The sequence below is a fragment of the Nipponia nippon genome, unplaced genomic scaffold, assembly GCF_047370975.1.
Source record: "Nipponia nippon isolate SJK-2023a ecotype South Korea unplaced genomic scaffold, ASM4737097v1 scaffold_8, whole genome shotgun sequence".
Lineage (NCBI taxonomy): Eukaryota > Metazoa > Chordata > Aves > Pelecaniformes > Threskiornithidae > Nipponia > Nipponia nippon.
In genome coordinates, this window is record NW_028262402.1 from 1,116,624 (window position 1) to 1,131,556 (window position 14,933).

The 14,933-nt window shown below is 42.8% G+C and overlaps 1 protein-coding gene across 5 annotated transcripts in view; it reads left to right on the forward strand.

Moving 5' to 3' along the window:
- The first annotated feature begins 456 nt into the window (after nt 1-456).
- Nucleotides 457-14,933, forward strand: part of PALM2AKAP2 (PALM2 and AKAP2 fusion) — a 277,020-nt gene continuing 262,543 nt past the window's right edge. The window contains exon 1 of one of the 5 annotated variants that reach the window (XM_087741637.1): nt 457-864. In XM_087741637.1, coding sequence (XP_087597763.1) covers nt 820-864 — 45 coding nt within the window. In that variant the 5' untranslated portion in view covers nt 457-819. The remainder of the gene's footprint in view (nt 865-14,933) is intronic. The other 4 variants (XM_087741632.1, XM_087741635.1, XM_087741633.1 and 1 more) reach the window with 4 other exon arrangements.

Consider the following 14,933-nt stretch of genomic DNA (forward strand, 5'->3'; position numbering starts at 1 on the left):
TACAGTGCTTTAATGTGCAACGCACGTGCAGGGTGCATGGACACTTTCCTTCTTCCCCCCACCCCTCCCATGCTCTTCACCACTGCTCTTAAAGGCTGCCCTGCAGCAGCAGCCTTTTGCAGCATGCCACGTTAACACTGCATTCACAAGCGGCTGTTCCCCATGGTCCATGCCCCCCCTTCTCCTGCCAGCCCTGTCCTTTTCCTTAGCCAAACCTGCTTTAACTCGAGGCTGCAGGCGCTGCCTGCCTGCCTGCCTGACTGCTGCAGCTTCTGCTCACTGCACCATGTGCCACCGTCCTTCCCTCCCCGCCACGCTGCTCGCTAAGGACGTGCTGTGGCACAGCTGTCTGCCTCCTCTGCTGCAGTCATGCAGGTTTGGATTACTGTGCATGCTACTGATGTCGAGCTCCTGTCGTGACCCAGCGCCCCATAGGAGGAGCAAATGAGCTGAGACGTCAACGCAAAAAATTATAGCCATGCGAGCTATCCCTGCGCTCAGCTGCTTGGAGAGTGCATACATGGCTTGTGTGACAGCAACAGCACACAGAAGCAGCAATGAAATGCAGTTAGCAATACAGCTGGGAGACAGGCAGCGAGGCAGGCACTGGTCCAGTGACTAAAATGATCCTACCGTGAGCCAGCCTGCAGTGCCTCCAAAAGTGGCTGACTACTACACAGGAGCTCGGCTTTCTTTGCAATTACTCCAGTTCCCCCGGGTGACTGCAGTGTGTGCTCTGTTTTGGTTTTGTTTGCCTTTTTTTTTCTCGCCCCCCCCAACCCGTCTCCCTCTTTCTCCTCCTGTGTCCTTCTCTCCAGGATGGCGGAAGCAGAGTTGCACAAGGAAAGGCTCCAAGCCATAGCAGTAAGTCAGTTTCATTTTACTTGCTCTTTTGTCCATACCCGTGGGTTGCAGAGGGAAGGGGGGATTCTGGCATGGTGGCTGGGAAGCACCCAGAGAGCCTAGCTTCGCAAAGAAGTTGTGCGTGGAGTTCTCCGTTCGGGAAACGAGTGGTTAAAAGTCTGCTTTGCAGGATTTGGTGGAGAAAGAGGGCTCTGAGGAAGAGCGTTGAGCTGACACGTGCAGAAAGAAAAATGTGAATGCACAGTGGCATACTTAAAAGATTGATGATGGAGAAGAAAAGAAGGAATAAGTGGGGAGGAGGGGAGATTGCGGGAGAAAATCAGTACTCTGCTGAAAAGATATTTTCTCACAGTGGGAACTTTAGCTTAGCTGATTAAGAAGTTAAACAAAATGATCTGTTGTAGGGTGGCTTTTACTGCAGAAAATAATTGTGCTATTACTAATTTTTAAGACAATTGAATACAAGCACTGCATTATCAAAACTATGTAATTATTTGATCTACTAGTTAAACTGTCACCTCAGCTCCATAGCTGAGCACATGCTTTCAGACAAATTCCCTGCCAAGTTGCATCCTGCCAGGGGTAAAGTTTAGGGAGGATTTTGCCCCATTTTAGTTCAAACTTTTGTTTTCACGTTTAGTACCATAGTTTGGAGTGATCTATGGGCTTAGCTGGTGCAGATCTCAGAGGAACGTGAGCAGTGGCACCTGGTGAGGATTGGGCCTGGGTGTTTAAAAACCACCGTCATCCAAGCACACAGAAATTGCCAGCTCATCTTCTAGCATGGCACAGGCACTGTCTCAAAAGGCCTGTGTTTCCGTGGGCACTGCCAGTCTGCCAGTCCCACACAGCCTGCCCTTGTTCGAGTGACACCCAGCTCTTCTTCCCCATGGCTGAGATGTCGGTACAGCTGTGCCGGTCCCAGTCAGATGGCACGGTCCGTGCCGGGGACCACACACCTGGAGGTCTGAAGGGAAATGACAGAAGACAGCAAAGCCTGCATGGGTTTTACGTTCCCTTCCCTGGTTCCCCCAGTGATCAACAGATGCTACGTTTTACTGTAGCTGGCAGAGATTACAGATTTCCTTTGTAGTAAGAGGAATGGCTGCTGTTGCTGCTGCTGCTGCTGCTGCTGCTGCTGCTGCTGCTGCTGCTGCTGCTGCTGCTGCTGCTGCTGTTCCAAGCTGTTTTCTTTCAGTCCGCTATTCCGCTAATAGGTCCATGGAGATTTAAAATAAGCAGATGTAAAACAAATAGATTGGTGTTTTTTTCTCTCTAAAATATTTCCTGAAAAAGAGCAAATGGTATCATTTGATATGTATGGAGAGGGATACTATAACCATTTAATTTTCAGGCAGTGGAAAGTAGATGCATATTTTTAAGCTGGTTCACAGTCTTCTGTCAGCATAGGCATTGCCAAATCTCCAAATGGAAACACCAGGAACATTCCCCCGTCGGCAGCCCTTGCCACTGCCTCTGGTTTGGGACTCCTGTACGGCAGAACCATACTGCAGAGCTGCTCTGTGCATTGCTGCTGCACATAACTCTGAAAAACATCCATCTCCACATTAAAAAAAAATGGTTTACATTATTGCTGCTTCTTTTGACCACTGTATAACAGAAAACCAAGCGGCACCCATTTCCACTCCACATGATGTGCTTAAACCTTTCACCAAAGTAAATCAGATGCTCTGCTTCTTGATGCTTTGCATTTCACACCGACAAGGCCATTATGGATATAAAACTATCACCTGGTGTATTGCAGCTTTTTACAGCAGGTTTATGCTGGTATGAGAGAAGGCCTTGAGAATCTGGATCTTTATTTTCTATATATATTTCCTTTTTGGTTTCTATTTCTGGCAACAAATAAAACATACTATAGTAATGTGTGTAGTGAATGAGACTGAAAGAATTTTACTTCAGCATCAAAAACATTCAGCCTTATTTCAAGCTTGAATGTGGGTCCATGAACCGACTTGTCTGCTTACCCACTCTCCAGAGCAACAGGCTGTCCATAGACAGTTGTTAGGTAACTTTTCTCCTGTGCTTGGGCTGCCGCAAACGTTTGTCAGAATGCAGAGAAGTTTATTTCTAGTATAAGCTTTGCTTCATTAGAATGAGTGATATGACACAAGTTAGGCATTTCTCTTCTGCCACATTGGCTAAAATAAGGTCAATTCTCAAAGGTTGCATGGCCTTTCTTAGAAGAAGAAAAAGGTGGCGTTTCAGTTCAGGTTGGTGTTCCCTCTATTTTAACAAGCTGCAGTATCTCACCCAGATGAGCAGAAACTGACACCAGCACTCTTCAATCAAGCTGGTTGAATGCTAGGCATATAGAAAGAAATCCATTCACCATTGGGACTTCTGCACACTGTTGCCTGTACATTTATGCTTTCTTCCATAATCACCATGGCAAACGAGCTTGCCAGGAAGAGAGGCAGAGTAAATTTCAAGGGTGCATCACTGAGTATTTAAGGAAAACGAAATCCAAACATGGAAATATGAATATTTGCACCAGAAGGCTGGTGCCTTCTGAAGAGTTTGATTTTATACTTTGTTACTGTGACTAATCACAGTTTTAATATATGCCTGTCTGGCACAGAGGCAAGTGTCATGGGAAGAGGAAAAAAGGGGTCTAATGTTAGGGCATTAATCTAAACCTTGGTGAACATGAGTTAGCCACTTGTTTTGCCAGCAGCAAGTACTTAGCCTCTCTGTGCATTCATTTTCCATCTGTAAACTGTGAATAATGGACTTCTCCCTTGTCTCAGAGAGCTGTTAGGGATGCATGCAAGATTGAGGAGAACTTGGATGCTATGGTTTACCAGGGCAAGAAACAGATAAATAAGCCTTTAAAAAAATAGAATGTGTGATTCTAAAAAAAAGCAGCTTTAAATGTGTATGTTTTTAATACCATCATACATGCTTAAGCTGTGATTTTTAAATCTACCTATTTCTAAATTCCTAAAGTTCATTAACTTACTATAGCAAGACTCAGAGCACTGTGGCAGTCCAGTTTGAGAAGTAGGGAGATGTATGGGAACCCAGTTCTCTCTGCTTGGGAGGACAACATAAACTCTGTGTCCTGGGGAGGTTCTATGACGGCCAGGAGTGATTGGTTTTCTAATCCTTCCTTCAGCAGAGGTCACATCACATTTTCCCACTTGGGTATCATGTGTGCCACAGACAGATACTGGTAAATCTTTCTGTCATGCCACATTGGTCTTAACTTCTGTTTGAGCCTGACCCTACATGACCACAGCACTGCTGCTCTTCTGCCAATGGAGCCAAGCGGTGCCCACTCTGAATGCTGCAGGAAGATGCCTTGCAGGAGGCAAGCAAGAGGTTAAAAGAGGAGGTCGGAAATCGTCTTCTCTCTGAGGTTGTTCCTATAGCATACTTCAGTGCTTGCATCTGCTCTTTTTCTGAAAGGGGCGGGGGGGGCGGTGAGTAAAGTTTGGGGTGAAAAAGGAAGCATTTTTGTGGCTTTAAAAAATATGCCTGCTGCAAGTTGCTCAGAAGTTTGGAATGCGAGTAGTCCCAGAGGAAGCAGGCTCGGTGGCCAAGGGACAGGTGAGCTGAGTTTATTTATCACATTTTGGATAAATAAACTGTGTGGCTCCGCAATTTATTGTATGCCTCCCTTCTCTATGACTGCAGAGATCACCACCAGATAGTCACCTAAACATAGACAAGCATTTATGAAATGTAAATATTTTCCATCGCTTAGCTAGCAGTCATAAAGCTGGGAAGGGGGGGTGTTGACTATGTATTGGTTCATCTGGGGTACAAATGCACATATGATGCAGTGAATGTGCGTCACCCATATATCAAGTGAACTAAAAGCAATCACTGAGGGACAGCATTAAGGAGAAATTATCCACTAGAGCAATGACCAGCACAGGAGCTGGAGGAGGTTTTCAGGTTAAGGAGACATCCAGCCTACACGTGCAAGTGGGAAGCTACTAAAATGTATTGATTTCTTAGCAAGTAAAAACAACAGTAATGATGGTTACCGCCTACCAGTGCCCAGCTCTGAGAACCAGTAGCTCAGTGAAGCACTAAAGAAAAGTAATTACTGACATTCAAGTAGCCATGTCAAACATACGTTCTGTCAAACAAGACCATTCTTGCTTTTTCTATGAGATTACGAGTTTGTTCAGCTAGATCTAACATTACTTAAATGTCATCAGGTGTTTGACTTAGTATGGCAGGACATTGTTGTTTAAAAATAGACCCCTCCTGTATCAGTGGGGTCTGCCTTAGATGGATTAAGGACTGGCTAACAGATAGGTGTCCAAAAGTTGCTGTTAGTGAGGGAGACTGCTGAACAGAATCTTGTTCCTTGAGAGCAAAGGCAGGGGAGAGCTTATAGAAAGCAGCTTTTCAAGGCTGGAAGGTGTTCTTTATTGGGACATTGATGTAAATGAAAAATCAAAATTGCGCAGGTAACATAAAGAGTGGTGGAGGAGTAAGTACACCGACAAAAAGCAGTCCTGCAGAGCAACTTGGATTATTGGGTAAATGGTGTCCTCCATGTAAAGAACTCCTTCACACCTATATACAGCTGGTGCTGAGAGGCCAGTGCAGGACTGTGCATCCAAATATAAGAGAGTCCAGGGCGAGCACTGCAGAAGAGGACTCTGCAGTCTGAGCAGTGCTGCTTTTTGCAAGGGACTAGAACTAGTGTGGGAGATAATTCAACAGGGATGATCTTTGTCCTGCAAAGATTAGTTTCACACAAGTTAAGCCTATACCAGGTGAGGTTTTAGAGTCCTCCCAAAAGGGAGGCAGGTGCATATATGTTTACATATAGCATTGCACTAATTTTTCAACAGGTCTTTGAGAATAGTAATACAATTATCTTTCGGAAAGGTAGTACCAGTATAGTTTCAGTATCACAATTGCTGGTAACCTAGGCATTCTACATTTCTGTGTTGGACACTCAGCAGCTGCAGTGAGCATCATGTGGTGTCCGTAAATTTCAGAAAATTTGTTGACAGAAAAGCCAATATGTCTGGTTTTTCCCCATTCACCTATTGTCTATTACCCCACAAAATTAAAACTTATGACTAGTAGATCTCATGCCCAAGGTCATTTTACTGTAACACTTCTCCACAATTTTTGTGAGTCCTTCCAGAGAACATTGTTCAAGAAAATTAGAATCTCTAGTGTTGGGGATCACATAGAAAGATGTGGCAAATTCATTTAATCAACAGTTTACTATTGCTGTGATGACTTAATATACTAATTTCCTATGCCTTCATTTAGGAAGTAATGTTTTTGTCCTCAAAGTTAAGCAGATGATCAAATCTGTCTGAATTCAGTTGTTTTCAAACCTAAAGCCTGTAATAAAAAAGGGCAGCAAGATATGGAAAGAGTAAGCAGGCTGGGGCTTTTCTGCTTGGAAAATAAGTGAGTGAGAAGAATGGGCAGAAGTCTATGAGGTCATGAGTGTTATGGAGAGAGAGGATAAGGAAATACTACTCACTCTGGCACAGAAATTAGTAGGTATCTAAGGAGGGCAGCAGTTGTGGACAAAACAAACCCAAAGAGATGTTCTTCCTAAAATGAGCTGTTAAGCGGTAGCGCCGCTCTCTCCAGGATGTGGTGGATGCTCAGAGTGCACCTGGGCTTGAAGAGAACCTAAGCGTGCTCATGGAAGTGGAATCCATGAAGGACTTTCTCATTAGGTAGAAGTAATTTTTGAATTTCAAATTACTAGGGGCTGGCAGAGAAGTTTTACATGTATTTGCCATGCTCCTGAGGTGTTCCGCTTTAGGCACTGTGCTAGAATGGAGCATGGGCTAGATGCTCTGACACAGTGCAGCCGTCCTGTGTACTCAAACACATCCCGGAAGTAATCATGTCCTTAAGTGCTTTCATGAGTTTTGGAACTAAAGAAATGCCCCCTCGCAATTCATCATGAAGCTCATTTGAACATTGCTGCATAGTTTCATCTAATTTTTCCATTCCTATTTTTACCTCTATTTGCAATTGTATTTATGGCTCTGATTAATCACAACCATTCCTCTGCCATTTGCTTCCTCAGCAGTCCTAACATCCCAGGACCTGAAATAGAAAATTCTCCTGTGGCTGTAGCTGTCCTCCTTTTATATTCTGAGCTGAAAAAACTTGAGGGCTAGTGAGACCTTAACAGATTTCCAGAGTACTCTATGGTGAGGAAGACCTGGTGGGGTTAGGAATAGTCTGCATCCTGCTGCAAATATTTCCAGGAATGGGTTTAGTATGTGTAAACTAGGGATTATCAAAACTAAATCTAAATGAGATCTGTGTTGTAAGCATGATATGAACCCATGAGGTTCCTGTGAACCTCAGTGGAAATCAGCCGTGGGAGAGGAAGTGTTATGTTTGCATTAGTGGTAAAGGATGAAGAGACGTTTCCCTGCACACAAATCTGCAGCCCTACCCTGGACTGCAGCAATATAATGAGTCAGCTTCATGGCAGACCTTGCACAGAGAAACCTGTGCGAGCACAGTTGTGTCTTGTCTTGACTTCTGGAGCATATAAAACACTGGGAGTTCATGCACAGTGTAAGAAATGTTATGGCCTTTGCCCATTCTAAGCCAAAAGCCGAAGAAAAATGCCTATAATGTCTGAAATCTAAGATTACCGTCTTGGGTTTTATCTGTATTTTTGTTTTAGGAATGTTTATATGACAGCAAGAAAAGCAGAAATATGATGAAAAAATAATTGCTGTCAAGGTATCAGTGAAAACTAGGAACAAATAGAAACCAGAAACCAACTTGCTCTTGAGAAGTTTCTAGACAGTCTCCAGACTTACCCAAATTCAACTGTTTAAATTTAGAATTGTTTCCACAGCACATTCCTAGCCCTTAACACATCACCAACATCTCTTGAGCACAGACAAGGAGCTGAGATACTGGATTTTGTTTTGTGCCTTTCAAATCACATTTTGCAAAAGAAGTTGAAAATGGGTGAAAAGTTTTTGTGATTTTGTTGTTGTTATTAAGTCTCTGGTAAAGTCAAATAGTTGTGAAAGATTTACATTTTTGGAAACTATTGAACAGCTCTAGCCTGGAGTGTAATTTTAAGGACAGATGCCACACGCCGTGGTAGCAGTGGGGTAGATGGTCATGTGAAATCAGAGGTGAGACTTTGGCATTTACATGCTGTGCTAAAAGTGACGGAGAGATGGGTAGCTGGGATGAGGGTGGGATGGGGCTGGAAGGGCATGCACGGTGATGCTCAGTCTCTCCTTGAGCACTTTTGCTCTTCCAGGAATCACTCCTTGTATCTAACTCCTTACCCGCTTTACAAATACTGTTTTATTCTTGTACAGAATGAAGTATATTCTTTCATCAGCTGAATCCTTGCAAAGTACAGTCACCAGCCAGATGGTTGGTCTGCAGTGTGTATTTGGGAAAGCACCGGACTGTGCACATGGAGTAAATTATGAAGACTCACAGCAGTAATATTTAGCTTCTGAGCCTCTTTGCGAGTGCGTCCCGAGGAACTTTGCAAAGATTTCAGTGTATTTGTTTATCAACAGGGGAAATGAAGCTCGGGCAAGGGATTTGTTTGCTTGTTTCAGGAGCAAACGCAAAAGAGACATGAATTCCATCCCATGCTTCCTTATTTAGGTAGGATGATATTGAAATGTGGTCTTAAACCTTGCCTTCTTTTGAATGGCACATGAGCATGTGCTGAGCCTGCGTGTACTGAGGCACTGTTCGGACTGAGGAAGCCTTTCAGGAACAGGACTCAGGAGCATGGGGATGCTACACCTGCCTCTGGTCCTAATTTCCCTAGTGTAGAAAAGTTTTTCCTGATGCAGATTATGATCTGAGAAAGCCACATGCTTGCAAGGGTTAACATCATCCAACAAGTCCAGTGGCAGTGAAATAGGTATGGCCTTTTGGCAGTTGCACACCAGACCTGTGTAGCTCTTGACACACAGATGCTTTTTGTTACTTAGCTGACTTGTAGTGAGGTTAGGCGCTGGAGGCGTGTAAAGCTTTCTTCATCTTTGCCAGTAAAAACAAATGCTCTCTGTGTGCAAAAAAAAGGCCAATAACCAATGCAGTTTGGGGAGCTCTTTTTGGAAGGAGAGAGACCTGCTCTCATGTATGAGTTGCTGCCCTTTCCAGACAGCGCAGAGCTCAGGTTGTTGATTTAGGCGGTGCTCTGATTATTTTAGTTTGGGCTGCCAGCATCATTTGTCAGGATCCACAGACAACAGTTAGCAGGGTGGGGCTCAGTCCCTCTGCAATGCCTAATAACAGCGGCCACTGATAATCGGCTGAAGATTTGGGACATCAGAGGTGTGCTCAGATTTTAAAAAACACGTACCTTGAAAGAAAGCCTTCAGCTTACCAGCAGAAGGCTAAATAAAAGGTGCTTTCCAGCTTGTCATTGTCAGCTTCTGTGCTTCAGCCATGTTCTTTGCCATGCAGCATTACAAGCAGCACTGCAGCAGAAGGAAGTAACCTGGGCAGGTAATGGCTAAGGAGCCCCTATTAAGAGACTGAAAATTGCAGATAGAAATTAGAAGCCAGATTGCTGTGTAATTTATTGCGAGAGGAGGAAGAGTTTAGCAGCCCATAACGCTTGCTGCAGAGAGTCACACAGCTGCAGTCTCTTTATGGCAGCAGAGTGCAGAGCTGAGATTACTCGGGAGTGGATAGTGGTGCTAAATGCAAGCATCTAGCTATTAACCAGCTGAGTGCCGCATGCTGCAGTGCCAGTGTCAGACTGACTGGTCTTTCCCAGTGAGCGTCCCAGAGGGAAAGGGGTTGGAGTACACACACACGCACGCACACACACTTGTTAGCCTCTCATGGAACAGGTCTTTGTTGCACCATGTGTCAGGTCCTTGGAAAAACTCCCACTGACATCCATGGGTTTTTAAAGGATCCCTCGTCATCCAACTGTTTCCCGTTTGGAGCATAAAGCAAGCATTTGGCATCCAAGGTGTCACTAAATTTACGATAACTGCAGCATAGGAGACTGGATTGTCTCATACACTGGCTTTGGTACAAAATTAGTATCTTGGATGCGTTGTCAAGTTCTGGCAGCTCTGTGCAGATACTATAGTGTTTGGGAGGTAATCCTTTATCTGTTTTGAATTCCTACCTACATTGACATAAAAAGTATGTCAGTTGTTAATCATGTATTTGTTCTTAATAAATATAAGCATATGCAAGCACTTGCTGCACTTTAGAGAAGCAGGCTCCAGAAGAAGGCATTTTAAACTGCATCTTTAAGACCACTCCTTGTGGTAGGGATAACTGCTGAATTAGGAATGTACATAAACTCATCCCAGCATCATGGAGAACTTAGTACCTTGTTCTGGTTAAGGAAGTAATTTCCAACTAGCCAGGGGAAAAAAATCACCAGTTTTTAAAAAAGGAAATAAAGAACAGTTTAAAGATAACATATTTAAGAACTGTATCCCTCTATCAGTAAGACACTGAGAAATATCAGCTAAATTTACACTTGTTATTGCTGAAGTTTCAAGAAGTACAAAATTTTGACTGAAATCCATATAGGATGTCTGAAACTCATCTGTGAAATAGAGACCTGTTCATGCTTTTCGTAGTTTTCATTATCAGCTTCCTGATCTCCAGAGGAAAAATAATAGAATCTAAGTGGTTCGCAAGTATTTTTGTCTTTATCATGTCTGACATTGCATACAATGCTGAGCAAAGGTTTTGATGAGATTGATGTGACACTGAACAGTGTAGACCTCCTCCTCTGTGAATTTCTCAGCAATTCACAGGCCTGAATGTCCCACAGAGGAATTGTTCCAGAATCAATAAAGTTTACAATATTGACAACTCATTACATTAATGATGATTTTTTTTTTTTTCTGGGCTTTTAAAACAGTATAATAATTCATAATTAAGGAGACAAGGTTTCTTCTAAAGATTATTCGGCTGCTGAGAAGGAAGGCATAGACAACGTTGCTGAACTGGAGAGCGCTGGTAGGAGTTTTCTGTTACAGCTCTGCCACAAACCTCAGGGCTCTGGGAAGAATTCCCATCTGCATTTGGCCCCTGTCTCTTGGGAGAGCGCTGCACCATCCTTCCTCGCCTGAGAACTCACAGCCTGTGAAAGCAGTCCTGAAAAGCTGATAGAAGGCAACAGTACTGGTATTTTGATGGTTCAGGTACTTGCAGCTCCAGTTTCTACTTCATCCTGGTCTGTGACATTGTAGGGCAAACCACTGTCCTCACTTAGACATGTAAGAGAACACAAATAGTCTTTGGTTCCTGTTACTTTGAAAACACATGTTCCTCAGTGAAATAAATCCAATTTATATTGATATGGATAACACCAACCGTGTGATTGTGGGCAAGTGATAGGTGGCTGGTTGCAAGGCAGTAAGGTCCAAAAACATCGGTGGGGCTGGTTATGTATTGTCACTATCTGTATGGATTGGAGAGTGGTTTAACTAAGCTCCATCCATGTGCCACTGAAGGCAGAAGTGTTATCAGGCTGTGTGCTTCCCTGAGCTGCTGTGACACCAGCTCACCAAGCACAAAGCCACACCTGCAGGGCTTGTTGCATGGTTTGTCCTTTTGGCTGCAAGTGGCACACTAAGTGGGAGGAGGTTTGAACGAGAAGAAGGTAGACCTGGTTTCTCATTGGCATTGTTGTGTTGGTCACATCTCTGTCTAGGGGAAGCTAACGAGAAAAGCGGCTGGAGAACCAAAGCAAGAATATATACTAGCAATCAGCTGTCACAGTGGAAACCTGTACCAAAGAGTGTCCGGCCTGGGTCTGACCTTGTTCCAGTTCTAGACAGTGTTTCATGAATCTGGATCAGATAATGCAGTGCAGTCACCGTATCTGTAACCTGAGCTTCACTGGAAAGGACTGTGAATGCACATGAAGAAGAGAGTTTAAAATGGTACTGGCAGATTACTAATCTTTTTCACATGGTGTCTTCAAAACAAATGAAGGATTCTTAACACCGAGTACTAATCAATTCCTGGATAGCAGCTCTGAAGAAAAGATGAGAGGATTATAGTGGATAATCCAGTGAATATTAATCATTAATCTCATCCATTGTGGAAAAGGCAAACAGGCTGGTATATATAGACAGGAATGCTGCCTATAGGGCACATGAAATCGTGCCCTGGTCAGACCTGTGCTGGATGTTAGTCTCCAAGACAGACATGGGCCAAATGCAGAAGAGTCCAGGAGAGACGGAAATGATCAAAAGTGGAGGAAAATTACTTCTGAGGGAAGACAGAGTAAGTGAGAGTTGTGTGGCCTATTGAAGAAGATACTGAGGTTTAGCTATTCTTGTTTAAGGGTAGGAAGAACTTGCCATGTTCCTCCTAGGGTAGATCACCAGTATTTTTGCTTGTGCTCAGATGTTGCTCAGTCACCTGGTGATAAGTAGCTTACATATAAAGGGTTCTTCTGCAGCCAGTCAGTTTTCTTGCAATGCCAAGCACAATGCCTCCCTGAGACTTGGCAGCAAACATATGGATGCTTGGAAGCCCAGGAGGACAGTTTAATCCAACCGTAGTGAAAGAAGTCTAAAGCTGGTTGGTTTACTTTGCATTTTGGACAGGCTACGTGTGTGGGTAGTCAGTCACTGGAGTTCAGACATGTTGTGTAACATGATCACGTCTGAGTACATAAAATTACCTCTTTTGTTGGATTTAGACCGCCAGCCCCTATACTCTTCTCCTGCAGTAGGACCCTGTCCTGCTCCCAACCGAGTTAACAGGAATTTTGCTGCTAGTTTCAGCAGTGAACAGGAACAGACCCATACTATCACTGTAAGTGTTCACACTATTTCTGACTCTTTATCATCATAAAAAGTGCCATAAATATGTGCCCATCTCATGTCTAAATCAGACTTTCCAGGACAACCAGTTATAAGGCTGAGGGAAAGTGGGATTCACCATTCTTCTAAACTTCAGAGGTGCATGCATTGCTACTCGTCACACACTCTTATCAGTACTACATAGTCGCAGTTAGAAAGTGGCTAAACTCACCTATTGAAAATTCAAACTTTCGTGTAAAAGGATAACTAGATTTTAAACTCCACATGTTCTTGTTCACCCACAGAAGACAGCCAGTTTTGAGAACCTGGGTCTCTTAATAGCCACCGCTCTTGACTTCTTCTCTTGTACATTACCAAGAGTCCAGATATTTAATGACCTTTGCTGGAATAAGCTTCCCATGCTTTACCTGCACTTTGTAAGGAGGTGCTTTTTCAGTTGAATCTTCCTTCCAACAGAAGGTTTTTCTCTTGCTAGAAATGTTACTAACAGAAAAAAAAGATAGTAACGGCCTTATTTTCTCAGTAAGATGAAGGGGTGGAAAAAAAAAAAAAAAAAAAAGAGGAAGTCTTTTCAGTTCCAGGGAAATCGTGTTTGCAGTTTCTTTGTTGATCCTGGAAGGTGTGAAACTGTGAAGGCTTAGCAAGCTAAAATTTCCCTAATACTCTAGCCTAAAATCGAAGGGGATGAGACCCCTGCCTTGCAGCTAGTGTAAAATAATGCTAGCAGAAGCAAATCAAGACAATACTGTCATTGAAGTTCATTGTTTTTCTCTTTGTTCAGCCTAACTTGTTTTTGAGTTGTCTTTGCAAATCAATGCAAAACTTTGCACTAAAACTTTGGAGCAAATCCTTAGGATGTAGCTGGGGTCTGGAAAATGAATCATGCATAATCTGTAGGGCAAATTAATTGTCAAAGGCCTCTAGAAAGCTCAACTTCAGGCAGGTGATTTCTTTGTGGATGCATTTTGACCTGTATGTGCAGAAAACGTTTCAGCATGCATTAAGGTAGGGCAACAGGTGCTTGGAATATAGCACAGCCTTACAGATTTATCTTTCTCTATTTCCATGTTTTAAGACTGTTCACATCATATTTAAGAAGCTGATCAGAGAGAGCTTTCACTGCTGATGTGCTGTTAGTATTACACTCCATTTCAAGCATTTTCTCCTTTTTTACCAGAATTTTTTAACTTAATAAAATCCCACTTAAACCATGAGCAATGAACCATTGATTTGCTTGTGGATATATTGCTGAAGCATTATGTTTCCATGTGCGATCCAGAATTGCAGGTATTGGGTACTTACCAAAGTGCAAAAGTGGCAAAGATGGTGACAACCTTTTACTATGTTGTAGCAGAAATTACCTCCTGAGTTTTAAACAGATACAATTGTCAGATCAGCCTGTGATTAACAACTTAACTCCTTCTTTTTAGACCAATTTTTCTTCCTTTAAAAAAACAAAACAAAAATCTTTTTTGGCTAATTGAGACATGTCAACAGTGGTTTTGGTTGGTCCAAGAGCTGGGATTATTTTTATTGTGAAGTGCATCATTTTCTGAAAAGTGACTGTGTAAATGGAATTTAGCAATTGAAGTTGTATTGTCTTTCAAAGGTTACCATAGCATATTCCATCTACAAAATGTTGGAAAGGTTTTCCTTGGCTAAAAGGCACCAAAAGAATAATTGTGATCCTTTAGAACATGTCTACATGATACGCTGAAATACCTACATCTGTACAAAGATGCACATCTGGCTTTTGGGTCTGCTAGGTATCCAAAACAAGTCCTCATTGTGGCAAATCAGATGTTTATTGAAATGGATGTACAACAGATATCAAAGGTAATGGAAGCAAGCTGGTAACTTGCTCCAAGTTCAGCACAGAACAGTTAGGATGAGCACAGCTGCCTCTGCACAGTGCTGTGGTGTATGGCATCCATTAACTCCCCATCTGACTCAAAAATACGTGCCAAAGAGCCTTACTCAGTAAACTCAGCATGAAGTCTGAACTTCTGTTTCAGAATGGAGGCTATGTGGTTGTTTATTATGCTCCTTAGTGTCCTTATTCAGACTTTTTTTTTCCAAAGAACCACACAAACTTTTTTTTTTTTTTTTCTGTTGCTCTGATGAGGACTAGCTATTTATCTCCCCACTTTTTTCCTGACAGATGCGTAAGAGCAAAATTGTCAAAAGTATCCACTAACTCTGAACACTCAGCATGAGACATTTTCAAAGCCTACCTTTTTTCATAAAATAGGTTGTTGTGTAATGCTTCATATATCCAGA